Below are 12,329 nucleotides of genomic sequence, written 5' to 3'. Positions count from 1 at the left end.
ACAGGACCAAACAAAGCTGAATGTAAACACTGTCAGAAAACAGCGGCGTGTATCACAGCCTCAACAGATACATTGAGTGCTGTATGTACGGCAAGGGAGGAGAGAGTGACGGTGTGTCTGCAGTCGGGACAGGCAGGTAAGCTGGACATCAGGCTAGCAGTAAACCATGAATGTAACAGCGAGTGTGCAGTGTGAGCTACAGTTTGTCAGAACTGGTGAAGCTATTTTAGTGATGTGTGTAGAGAAATGTTTTTTCTGTCGTCTGATCGGCCTTCAAACTATTTCTGGCACTGCTAAATCCATATAGGGGAAACACCGAACATATGAACAGACACTCCGATGTAACCTCCCTTGGATATTTGACATTCCTCTGGGTTACCATACCCGAATTACTAATTTACTGTAAAGGCCCGTACAAGTAGTTCTGCATGTTACAACCCATCTAAGGTATATGTTGCACTTTACATTACTGCTAAGCAGCATCCCACACACGTCATATACTTTTTGATTCCTACCTTCCAGGCAGCCTGTGGTTTTTTATTTCAATAAGGCATAAAAATCAACTTGTAGGGACTTGAAAGTTTTTGAATCTCCCTTCTCAAAAATACAAAATCATGCAATGACGAAGTAACTTTGGCTCAAGGACAAAAGCCATGACATGTTCATGGTGATGGATTGTTTCTAGGCCATCTGATTAAACCTGAAAAGTCACCTGTATTGTCCTTTAAACAAGGTGGATAACGACGCATGTCTGGTTCCTCCAACATAATTAAGACATACGTAAACATGTCCATCATCTTAATATCATAAATGAAGTGCATATAGAGTTGAGCCTCTATGGGCTGATTTATTTAAGACCTCTAATCCAACCCTGCCTTCCTTTCCAGTGTATTAGAGACAGGGTGACAATTTCTCAAGGTTTCATTTTCATGCCCTCAAAACATTCACGGCTGATAAGTGAATTGTTTATTGAGGAAGTAGGATAGGGGAGGGCAGGCTGAGATAGCTGGGTCTCTCACTGTGAGTTAATGTAAGGGTACTCCGCTCCTCTGAGAGCTGCTCAATCGTTTGCACTCTGCACCCTGTTCGGGTAGGCTACGCTTGAAGCTGGGTCACGCTACATGGGTGTGCACCCTCTGTCAGAGTGGAATGTGATCTATTAAGCCTACCGCAGGTGAAGCTATTTGTTGGAGTCAAATGCTTATTCGGTGATGCATACACTGTTGACAGGCAGAAGCTACACACCTCGGAGTAACTCAAATGGTGTGCTGAGACATTATGAAGAGTTATAGGACAAACTGTAGAAGCAGCAGTCTGTAAACTATGCATTTGGTTTTGAAAATGTTTTGTAATTTATCAGATTGTTTCTGATCTAATATTTCGAGTTGATGAGTTTTTTCATGTCAAAAAAGCAACTTAGCAAACACAGATTATACAAAGAAATATATAATTAAATACTGGAGAAAAATGTTAAAGACTCACTGTTCATGAAAATCCAACATTGGAGGTTCAAATCGTATAGGGCGGCAGTTCCCACGGTGCGGGGACGTGCTGTGAGAGACATCAAGATGTGACAGCAGCAACAGCAGCAACAGCAGGACAGGAAAAACAGTATCCATGTTTATGTGCATTTCAAACAAATGAGAGGCTCAACACACAAGCACAGACACCGCAGTCTGTGCCCAGGCTCTTTTAACAAAGCATTAAGATGGCCATGGGACCACTCCCATATAGGGCACAATATTTCCATATGTAAAATTTCCATGAAAATCCATAGATACAAAAAATAAATCAACCGGACAAGAAAACCAAACCAAAAAAACAAACACGTATCTCTCCTTGTAGCCTTCAGCGTATGGGTGTTTCTCTCAAACAAAGTCGACTACTTTTGAGCATTGGCTGCAACCGCCTGGATGAGGACACACTCATAACTCACCAAACCTGTTCCACAACAGGTGTAACTTAACAATAGATATGGCCGTCCCTGCAGAGAAGCAACTCCTCTTTGTAATATACAACAGAATGCGTGTAATGAGAGCCTCTATGTAAATCTCACAGAGAGGGAGAGAAGTTCATCAGTGATGCGGGCGTGGCACATAACCGAGCTTTATGTGATTTGATGGCTGAAAAGCAAACACCTGAGTGTCACATGCTCTGTTTACCAAGAATATGAAGCAGTTGTGGCACTTGGTTTGTGCTGCTCAAAAAAATGCATTTGAAAAACTCAACAGCAGTGTCTCTTTCCAGAAATCATGACCTAGTTGTTCAATCATCCACAAACCTTGTTGTGAGCTGTTTTACATAGGAAATATTTCCTTGCTATACCTGTGCCAACTGTATCTGTCAAGCCTCCAGGAACAGTGCAGGGCTTTGAAGCCACTTTTATATATTGGCCAAACGAAGAATTACAACTTCTGCATCTGTCACATGACACCATTGGCCTGATAAGAACTTTTGCCATAGACTTATATAGTGAAGAAGACTTCTTTTAAGTAAGTGTCACAACTCCTGTGAAATGACTCATTTCACTATCAGGATTTGATCCACCTGGTCTAGAAAAGCCGCACAATTGAAACAACTTTTCCACAAGTTAGCAGAAGGCTAAACCGGAAGTTTGCCTCTTGGCTGCAAAAAGTCTCTGATGTGCGTACTCAATGGGCCCAAACACGCAGAGGATCCGGGTAATATCATACCACAGACATTGAGCTATTTTGGCTTCAAGCACCATTGAGCAACTTCATAGGAATGATTGGAAGGTCCAATTCACTTTATACATCCACGGTATGACCATGCAAAAGGAAGCGTGCATCCACTCTTGGACAAGAGGCTTGTGCGAGATGTAAACATTAATGGCGTCCTCCTCAGCTGAGGTTAACGTGAGCTAGCTCAGTGATGCTCGGTGAGCTAGCACTAGATGCACTCTTCCTTCTGCGCAGTTGTGCAGCTCGGTAGACAGAAAATAGTTCCTGCATTAAACTGCTCACAACAAGGTCTGTGGATTATCTATAGTAACAGGGTCATTGTTTCTGGAAAGAGACACTGCTGTGGAGTTTTTCAAATGTAATTTTTGGCACTTGGAGCACCACAAGCTGAGTGTCATCTAGTCCCACTACGTTGGAGAGAAGGCAGACATCTCTACAACTGGTATCTACAACACTCACACCAACACAATCTGGAACGTATGTATTTTGGATTTTGGTGTGAACTGTCCCTTTAAGATGGCCAAGAAAAAAATTACCTGCAAAGAAACACTATAGCTGAAATCTTTCATACTCTCACTGTGGTATTCGCACCAGAATGGATGTGGTGGTACCTAATGCCATCCACTAACACACCACTCACATGCAATTGCGCTAATATCACCCTGGAGTCAGACAATTAACCGGAGATCAATTTCACCTATTTACTACCAGGCCTATGAGTATGGGAGCAGACAATGGCTGCAGCAGCGTGCTCCAATAGCAGAGCTCACAGGAGACGGGATGGATTTCCATCCCCTGAGGCGCACAGTAATCCAGACAGAGCCCCGGCCATGCACTGTTCCTCCTGGATAATCTGTCATCTGCAGCCTGTCCTCGCTTCTCCCGTTAACAGAACAACGGCTGACAAAATTCTTGCGGGATTAAGGATTCGGATGGATCCTGGCTGTGAATTCTGCGCGGCCTTTCGCTCGGCGCTTCAGAGCTAATGTGTTGAATGTCAGGGTGTAATTGGAGGAGCCGGGGAGATCATGAGGAGGGCTGTGCCTCTTGGCCTCAGCTCGGCATATGCCCAGTGTCAGGCTAACCTTAATACCAGTGCATTAAAAGAAAACATAGTGACAGTGAAAATAAATTCCTGTGGTGGTGACTACCATGTTGACAACTGTCTGTACAGAAGAGTGAGAGGAGCACACTGAATATAAAGAAGAGATTGTAATTTACACCCAACAGTTCCCAAACACTACACACACACAGTGAGGAAAAGGGGAAGTTGAACATTTGAAAAACCTGAAACAACACAGTCAAACAGTAAAATACCCTCCTCCCCCCTAACTCTAGGGAGCGGTCATGCTATGCCTGTGGGAGATAACCCTTTTATGGATTAGAACATACTGTACAAACAGTAAAGGCCTGCTGTTGTACGCTGAACTGAGACACAACACACGTGTAGGGACAATTAAGGACAGAGTATTGATTATATGTGAACGTCATGATGTTAATAAGTCAACTGTGCTGTACATGTTTCCTGCCTCAAAAACAGTGCGTACTTGTTCAGGCAGTTCTACCTGTTGGACACAGAGCCACGTAGCCCTTTCCAGCAGGTCAAACATTTAAGACACACACTGCAAAATCTGTGCAGTATCTGAGCATTTCAGTGAACTTTGTACGGTTCTTAGAAAGCTTCTATAGTTCTCACTCTCACTCAGTCATGTTTGTCTCGAGGCATTTGAGCGATCCTCGACTAACAGGCAATGTGACCTAACCAGGGACGCCTGTCAGTAGCAGAAGTGGCGCTCCGTTGGTTGAAGTAATAAAAACACACACCCATCTGCCTGTCTGCTCTGCTCCGCTCTGCCCTGTCAGTGTGGGTACAAACTGTCAAACTCATATTGGCTGTCTCTGCGGTCTGCCCTGCCAGATCTCAACTCTTCCAAGTCGCTGTGGCAGTACAGAGGCACACTGTGGTCTGGTGGAGCAACAGGTGACACAGACTGAACAGTTTCCCTGACGACTCGTGTCACAACCAGCACGTTTCAGAGAGCCGAGGGGGTTGTATGGGTATGATCTCAGGGGAAACAGATCTTTGCATCTTGCTTTCTCTAAATGATTTAACATCAGCACATATCTGTACGTCTCTGTGCTATGGACATTATTTTTATATATTCATTCTTCATACTCTGCACCTTTGTTAGTTTTGCACATTTATGCACAAACTACCACTTCTATAAAAGGCACTGCACATTCATTTTAGTTTTAGTAAACCAACTTGGCAATAAACCACATCCTTAACTGGATCCTGATTTCATGCTATCAACCAAACATGTTAATGTGGCTTCACGTTATCTTGTGAGTATGGTGCTCAAGCTTTTCATATATGGTTGTTAACTGATACTTTGCGGCCAGGCAGATGCAAACAAAAAAAATGCAGACCCAGGTTTGTTAGCCTCGACCAAAACAACTCTTTGTACATGCTTGTTAACACGACCACAGTGACTGATAATGCATCCCACAGTTACTTTGGTTGTTTCGCAGTCAACCATTTCCGCTACAGGTGATAGTAACTGCAAAGAACTTACACTGATACTTTCTGGTAACTAAAGATAGCTACCATTAGCTACTGGGGGGAAAAGTGTCATCTTCTTCCTGTTTGATGCATTTCCTTTGCGCCATAATTCAAGCCTTCATTCCCCAGAGATCGTAACCAGCATCAGACAGAAACGTCTAGTGAAAGCAAAGCTTAATCTAAATCTAAAGTGTGGTCCGTACTTGCCGTTGAGTCCCTGGCGTGAGTTTTGCATGTCAGAAATGACTAAATCAGTGCCTGCTCGTTGGCCATGAAGGTTCTGAGAGTTGTCACACCTGGTCACACACCTCTGAATTTTTGAAATTGGCGCCAACTGAGTGCGCTGGGCTTGTCAATTCAACGGGGATGTCTTTGAGGGAAGACTCGCTGAGCAAGTTTGCCTGTACAATGATCTCTATTGACGACTCTTAATAATGAGACCACAGGGATGGTAGAGGTAAATTATTGGAAAGAAATCGCCACCACACTGGGGAAAGAAGAGGCTTTTACGTTGGTGTTTACTTCTCTTGCCAGGCAGCCTACTTCTCCAGTAACATTCTTCTCATAAAACTTATCAACTTCTTGCTTATCGACAGAATATTTTGTTTGTACACCCCTGACATTTCAGAGTATATCACAACAAACAACGCGTCGAGCATGAACACCTCTATGCATGCTTACGAGCATGCGATCAACGGAGTCCCGCGCCACTGTATCTTGTGTTAATATAAACAAACCTTAAATACAGATGGTGTCATTGGTGTCACGGAAAAGAAAACGTTTCCATTTCCACTTTAGGTGTGCTGTTGTGTTGTGTTGTGTCAGTTCAGTTCAAGACCTCATTCCCCTTCCAGCAACACTAGCATAAGTATGCAATCCAGGTAACAACAGCACTTGCATACCTGACTACACCTACACTCAAATAATGACACTCAACTACATAAACATGCATGAAGTACTTGCAGCAAAAGAGAGAAGGATATTTCTGAAGCAAAACATAAAAACATACCTTTGTTGGTGATATAAACTAAAATCAATGTCAGAATCTGCCTGCAAAAGAACAGAGACATGAGCAATTATCTACATGTGTTTTAACTCATTATTACATTAGGACAGTGGTTCTCAAACTGTGGGGCGGGCCACCCTGGGGAGTCATAAAACCACTGCAGGTGAGTGAAATATTGAGTTAAACAACATTGAATGATTATAATTTATAGAGGAAATTAGCACAGAAGAGTTTGCTGATGTTATCGTGCTGAACTGTATTTCACTAAAATTCAACATGGATCCTTTTTTTATTCGTTACTTCCCCAACTACTGTTAATGATTGATAAAATTATTGTGTGCCAACGTTTTTTCTCTTCAAAAAAAAGGACCACTACGTTCAGAGATCACCAGTGAACCAAGTAAATGGCCTTATTTTTCCTGTCTTTTCATGCCCTATAATGGTGTGACTGTTTCTGCTTCTGTGGTGAGTAACGGTTCAATTTCAAAGAGGAAAAGAAAGTAACAGCACTTACCTGTAAAAGGCTTCCCTCACCAAAATGTAAAACTTCTAGAATTGTGTCTGACTGAATGAATGCTGTAAAAAAAACAAAAAAACAGGAAGACATTATAAGTATTATCACCACACTGAACACTGTGTCTCTAACAACAGCAGAGTTTTTAATATTTAACCCTCATGAATTACTGGAAGGAACACTGGAAGGTGAAACTATAGCAGAATTTGACATATCTAAAAATAGCGTTCTGCTCGCAGCTCCTCCTCCCAAATCTCCTCAGCAGTTAGCGGTCATTATAGCTTCCTGTACTGCAAAGTTTTATTACTAGTTAAGATAACTCCCTGCGTGAACTTTAATCTCTTGTACTTTCACAGCAGACGGGAGACAAGAGAAAGATCAGGCTTGAGATCTATGTTCACAGTCTGTTTGGTGAAGTTTGGCGCCTGGGTTGTACCGAGAAGAAAGATTTCATCTATGAACACATTACATACTCGTCCATCATGCATTTCTTTCTGCAACAGAAGCACACCCTCATATTCTTGAGTAGTGTGTTAAAAGGGTAGTAAATCTTTAGTTATCACACTATTATCAACAGGTTTTTTTAGGCACGCATGTATCTTGCACTGGCTGTCATATGACCCTCTCCAAGTATAAATCTACACGCTTGGAGAGCCTAAAATTCAACTCCATGCTCAGCATTTATTACGCTTTCATTTTAATGAGAAGCTTTGCACCTGACGCCACCGAGATCACACAACAAGATCAGCCTCTGCGGGTCATGTTCACAACACACTTTCAGCATAGAAACCTGCCCTTATGTTGGATAATTAAACTGTTGCATTGCATTAAAGCTACATATGGTAACTTAATTCTGTTCCTTCGCCTTCCCTTCTGTGAAAAAAAAAATCATGTTCCTCTTCCTCTAGGTAGTGTTTCTAATGGCATTTGCCAGAATCGAACATAGCTGTTGGAAAACAACCAATCAGAGCCAAGGAGTGCCGATCACCTCACCTCAAATGTAAAATAAGAAAGTTTGCACCGGCTGGTGGGCAGTGTTTGGTAATGCTTTGTTTTCGCTTGATTGTTTTCAACATGGCGGTCGTGACACAAACATGCTCATTTTACAGCTAAACAGTACACTAAGGGCGCATTTACACCAGGATAGCCCGGGGGACTCGGTTCGATTGGGCGGGGAATGCCGAAAAAATTTCACACCTTCATTTGGTTCAGTTCACTTTCACACTGCACTTTTTAAAGTGGACCAAACCACCTGGGCAATGTCACGCCGTTCCGACAGCTGCTCGTTTGCGGGCGGTATTGCCCAAAACGACCACTGACGAGGAAGAAAAAAAGCATGAGGAAGAAGAAAACCCGGCTCATCGATTGGCCAGGACCGAAAAAACGGCCGGCTTGGTCACCACAAAAACACCAAACACCAAAATGCACTGCGCTCTACATCACTTCCTCTCTTTGGTTCACTTCCCTTCTTTGGTCCGCTAGATAGTCCGTGTGCATTTCCCACTGTAAGCGAACCAAACCAGGGTTCACTTGCAAGTGAAACAAGGTCCCCAGTTTTCAAGAGGACCAGGGTTCGCTTGTTTGGTCCGCACCAGAGTTCAAATGAGCGTTCACACTACTCCAAACTTACCGAACTATCCGTGGAAGCGGACAGGGGTTCGTTTAAAGCAGACCAAATAGCGGCAGTGCGAATGCGTCCTAAGATATGTTTATAAAAAATCTGAGGTGGGAAATAAGGAATGCGGTTAAAGAATCTTGATTCATACTCGATCAGCTGTGCCGAGTTTGACAGTTTGACCACAGTTCATGAGCAGTGATAGACAGCTGCGTTCGAGACTCCTCGGCTCTGAATGATTGCTTCCATTCAAGTGCAATGGATTCTTGCAAATGCTATTAGAAGTACAAAGAGGAGGCAGTAAAAGTTACTAACTACAGCTTTAAAGCTACAGTTGCTAACTTTTATGAAAGTAACTTTGTGTCATATTTGCTAAAACGGTAAAAATATTGTCAGAGAAAAACATGAGACACATAGTCAAAAATTCATATCCCTACTCCCCCCTCTGACTGCTTCTCATGGCATTTGCTAGAACCAGATCGCAGTGCAGTCAGCAACAACCAGTCAGAGCAGAGGAGTGTCTAATGCAGGTGTTAATCATGTCAACTGCCCCATGAACTATGATCAAACCGTCAAACTAGTCAGCACTGATCAAATATGAATCAAGATTCTGTTTCTCACCTCCAGTGTTTTCAGAAACATATCTTTGTGACTGTTTAGCTGGAAAATGAGAAAGTAGTCTGGTCTGGTGGGCAGTGCTTGGTACTCCCGTTTAACTGTATCCAACATCTGAGGTGAGAAATAGGCGATGCAGTAACAAACAAAATCTTGATTCATATTTGATCAGTGCTGCCTAGCTTGACCGCAGTTAACAAGCGGTGGTTGACATGATTGACAGCTGCATGTGAGACTCCTCCGCTCTTAGATATGCCACAAGGCAACAGAGTAGGCAGAGGAATAGGTTTTTTTCTCTCCACAGATTTGTCTCATTAAGTGCTGTGTGACTATAGAGACCATTTCAGCAAATATGAAAGAAGTTATTTTTTATAAAAGTGATCAACTGTAGTTTTAATTCGAGCTGGTCAAGAATCACGTTACATCAAAATGCATCAGCAGAGCCGGGTGATCTGATCACCCCATGCAACAACTCACAGTTTCATTTCTGTTTTAGATACCACCACTGACATTACACGAATACTACACCACACGCCATTAAAGCTATTCTGCCATGTGTGAGCATCTGGTCAGAGTTGGAATGAATGTTTCCAACTTCAAGTCAACTATTTTGGTAAGAATATGGTGGAAAGAAATAACTTTTCCAACTGTACCTCAGTGGAACATGCAGGACTAAACAAGGGAAGGCAATAGTGAAAGTTACACAGGATTACCAGAACCCTGACTGTCTACACAAAGTGAAACTTAGTATTTTTAATCACTTTGAACCACTACATCTCATGTTATTTGGCATATGGTTTAGAAAACCACAATCAAAACAACAAATAGGACAATATCCAAACTGTCCTCAACAAAAATTCTCACTGGTGCTATTCTGCCTAAAACATCCAGTAGCAGTGGGCTTAAGGCCAAGTGCAACCGTGGGTTTCTTGGTGATTGTCAAGCTAAAAGTAAGCAGGATCCGTTTTTCTCATAAATCACATCATTTCCCCTGCCATGTGCCTGTGGAAATCTGTACTGATAGTTTAAATAGTGAAGCACAACTAGCAGTGATCTTGTTAACACTGACTCTATCTCCTAAACTTGCAAAGTGACCTCACAACATTTGCCAAATAACCTCCTTTATCGCTCAAGTACATTTCTTGTTGGATAAATGCTCAGATTGTGTTGCAAGTGCATGGACCCAATGTAAACAATTTATAGGCACCAGACACGTTTCAGAGTTGGCACAGCTTATCTTGGATGTGGACTGCAGCTGTCCACTCACAACCAGCAGACTTATCACTGTGACCTGACATGATCAGTGGATCTGACAGCTGGACACTTCAGTGCGCTGGATAAATAACATGCGGCTGTCATTTGGCCCGTGACCAATCAAGTGGCAAGCTGGAACCAAACCCAGCATGAAAATCAAAACGCTGTCAGCCACGTTCACAAATAACGGTCACCTGACAGATTCAAACATTTCCTTTTCTTGAGTCTAGTTTGAGGAACTAGTGTCAGACAGCCACGCAGCGACAGAGAGGCGATGCTGCCATTAGTGTTGTCAGAGATGTATTATCTCCGGGTAAACCCCTTGAGATGTATCGTCTCATTTCTAAGACTCACCAAACAAATGGGAAACAGAACAGTTGAGACAAAACAAACATCCAGCAAATAATCAAACAAACAACACAGTAAGTCACAACACAAACAGAGCAAACGGAGAGAGTTACAACCTCAGACTAAGCACAATCAAAAGATAAAGGGTCCATCCATAAATAAACATGGGACAGGCAATTTAAGATGAGATAAGCAGAACGCTGACAAACTTTACAATTAACTTAATTTAATCAGAAAAGCTTTTTAGCAGCTTCCCTTGATATGAAATGAGCTATAAAGAGGATCTCATCTGAGCGTCTTGGTGAGTAATTTGTCATATGAGGAGCAGAACTTTGTTTTGGCAAAGCATTTACAATAAACTGACACCACTGGAACTGACGTCTTGTATCTAAAAGGAGCCACCTGAGTGTTTAATATTGTGCAATGGTATTTAAAAGAGCATCCTAGTAAAAGTCTGCAGAGTCTGTTATAAATAATACTGAAGGTAAGATCAGTTTTAGAGGTGCTCAGGTTAATGCTATCAGTGTAGTCCATTACTGGTAGTATAAAGTATCTTTCTGACATTAAATCTAAAACAATGTCTTAAAACATTGTCTTTTAATTCAAATCATTTAAGATCATTCAGTAGCTGACACAAGCTAACATTAGAGCTAGCCATGATGCTAACAAGCTGCTCCTTCTGTCTCTGCCTTGTATTATTTTGCATGTTTGGTGTTAGCCTAACTTAGCCTTATATGGACGGGATGACAACATGACAACAAGCTACAAACGAAGCTAACGTTTACTGTAACGTTAAAGGCCACATATAGTTAGCTAACTGAAGGTAGCACTTTCATTCTGAACTAACGCTATGTGCCAGGTCAACCGTCAACCTGACCCAGCGCTCAGTGACATTTCGTTAATGGCAGAGATAAGTAAGTACAGTTGAGCGGTGTTGGAGAGGTGTTAATGTTAGCGAGGCAGCAGGCTAGCTGTGTTAAAGTTGGCCCGTTGATGTAACCTCAACCCACACTTCGTAGAAATGTCTACGGAAGTTAGCGCTAGTTAGCTAATGCGGACGTAGCCAGCTAAGTTACAAACCTTGTTTATTGGCCCGCGTCGTGTGAATAAAAGCAATAAATAACATCCTCAATAATCCGATACATGGTGTTCTTGTTCTTGTGTTTGAGTGGCGAGAACTCTGGGCTCTTTCTTGACTCGCCATGCTGCAGTTCTGTCTGTTACGATAACAACCGAGCGAGTGAGCGGACATGCCCGTGTAAACCTCTGCTGACTCTGTCAATCATAGCCGTGAGGGGAAAAAAACTGAGCAGCAGCTAACTACTGAACAGGACGTTGGCCTCTCTTCTTCTTCTTCTTCTTCTTCTTCTTCTTCTGCTGCTGCTTCTTCTTCTTCTTCTACTCTTCCTCTTCCGCTTCATGGGTGACGCGTCACAGGCTGACGCACAGCGGTGTATGCTGCTGCCTGCTGCAGCGGAGTGAACGGGCTCTACATCACAGTAACTCATTAACATCATTATTTTAATTGGATTTAGTTTACTTTAATTTAATTTAATTTAATGTTATTTTATTTTATTTTTATATATTTTATTGATTTTTTTCAATAATCTGTTTATTGTTTTCAACATTATACAAAAATAAACACACAGAATAGTAACTCATTCAAAAAAGTTTACATTATTAATTTAATTTAATCTAATTTAATTTTATTT

At 42.1% G+C, this 12,329-nt stretch overlaps 1 protein-coding gene across 1 annotated transcript in view; it reads right to left on the bottom strand.

Annotated features, from left to right (window-relative positions):
- The window catches only part of tmem131 (transmembrane protein 131), a 44,078-nt gene extending 32,062 nt beyond the window's left edge, over positions 1-12,016 (bottom strand). The window contains exons 1-4 of the mRNA XM_050054569.1: positions 11,698-12,016; positions 6,786-6,847; positions 6,275-6,315; positions 1,483-1,551 (exon numbers count right to left, since the gene is read on the bottom strand). Of these exons, the coding sequence (XP_049910526.1) occupies positions 1,483-1,551; positions 6,275-6,315; positions 6,786-6,847; positions 11,698-11,869 (344 nt within the window). The 5' untranslated portion in view covers positions 11,870-12,016. The remainder of the gene's footprint in view (positions 1-1,482; positions 1,552-6,274; positions 6,316-6,785; positions 6,848-11,697) is intronic.
- Positions 12,017-12,329: the final 313 nt, after the last annotated feature.

This window comes from Epinephelus moara, chromosome 10, assembly GCF_006386435.1.
Source record: "Epinephelus moara isolate mb chromosome 10, YSFRI_EMoa_1.0, whole genome shotgun sequence".
Taxonomy (NCBI): domain Eukaryota; kingdom Metazoa; phylum Chordata; class Actinopteri; order Perciformes; family Serranidae; genus Epinephelus; species Epinephelus moara.
This window is presented reverse-complemented; position numbering and strand designations above follow the sequence as displayed.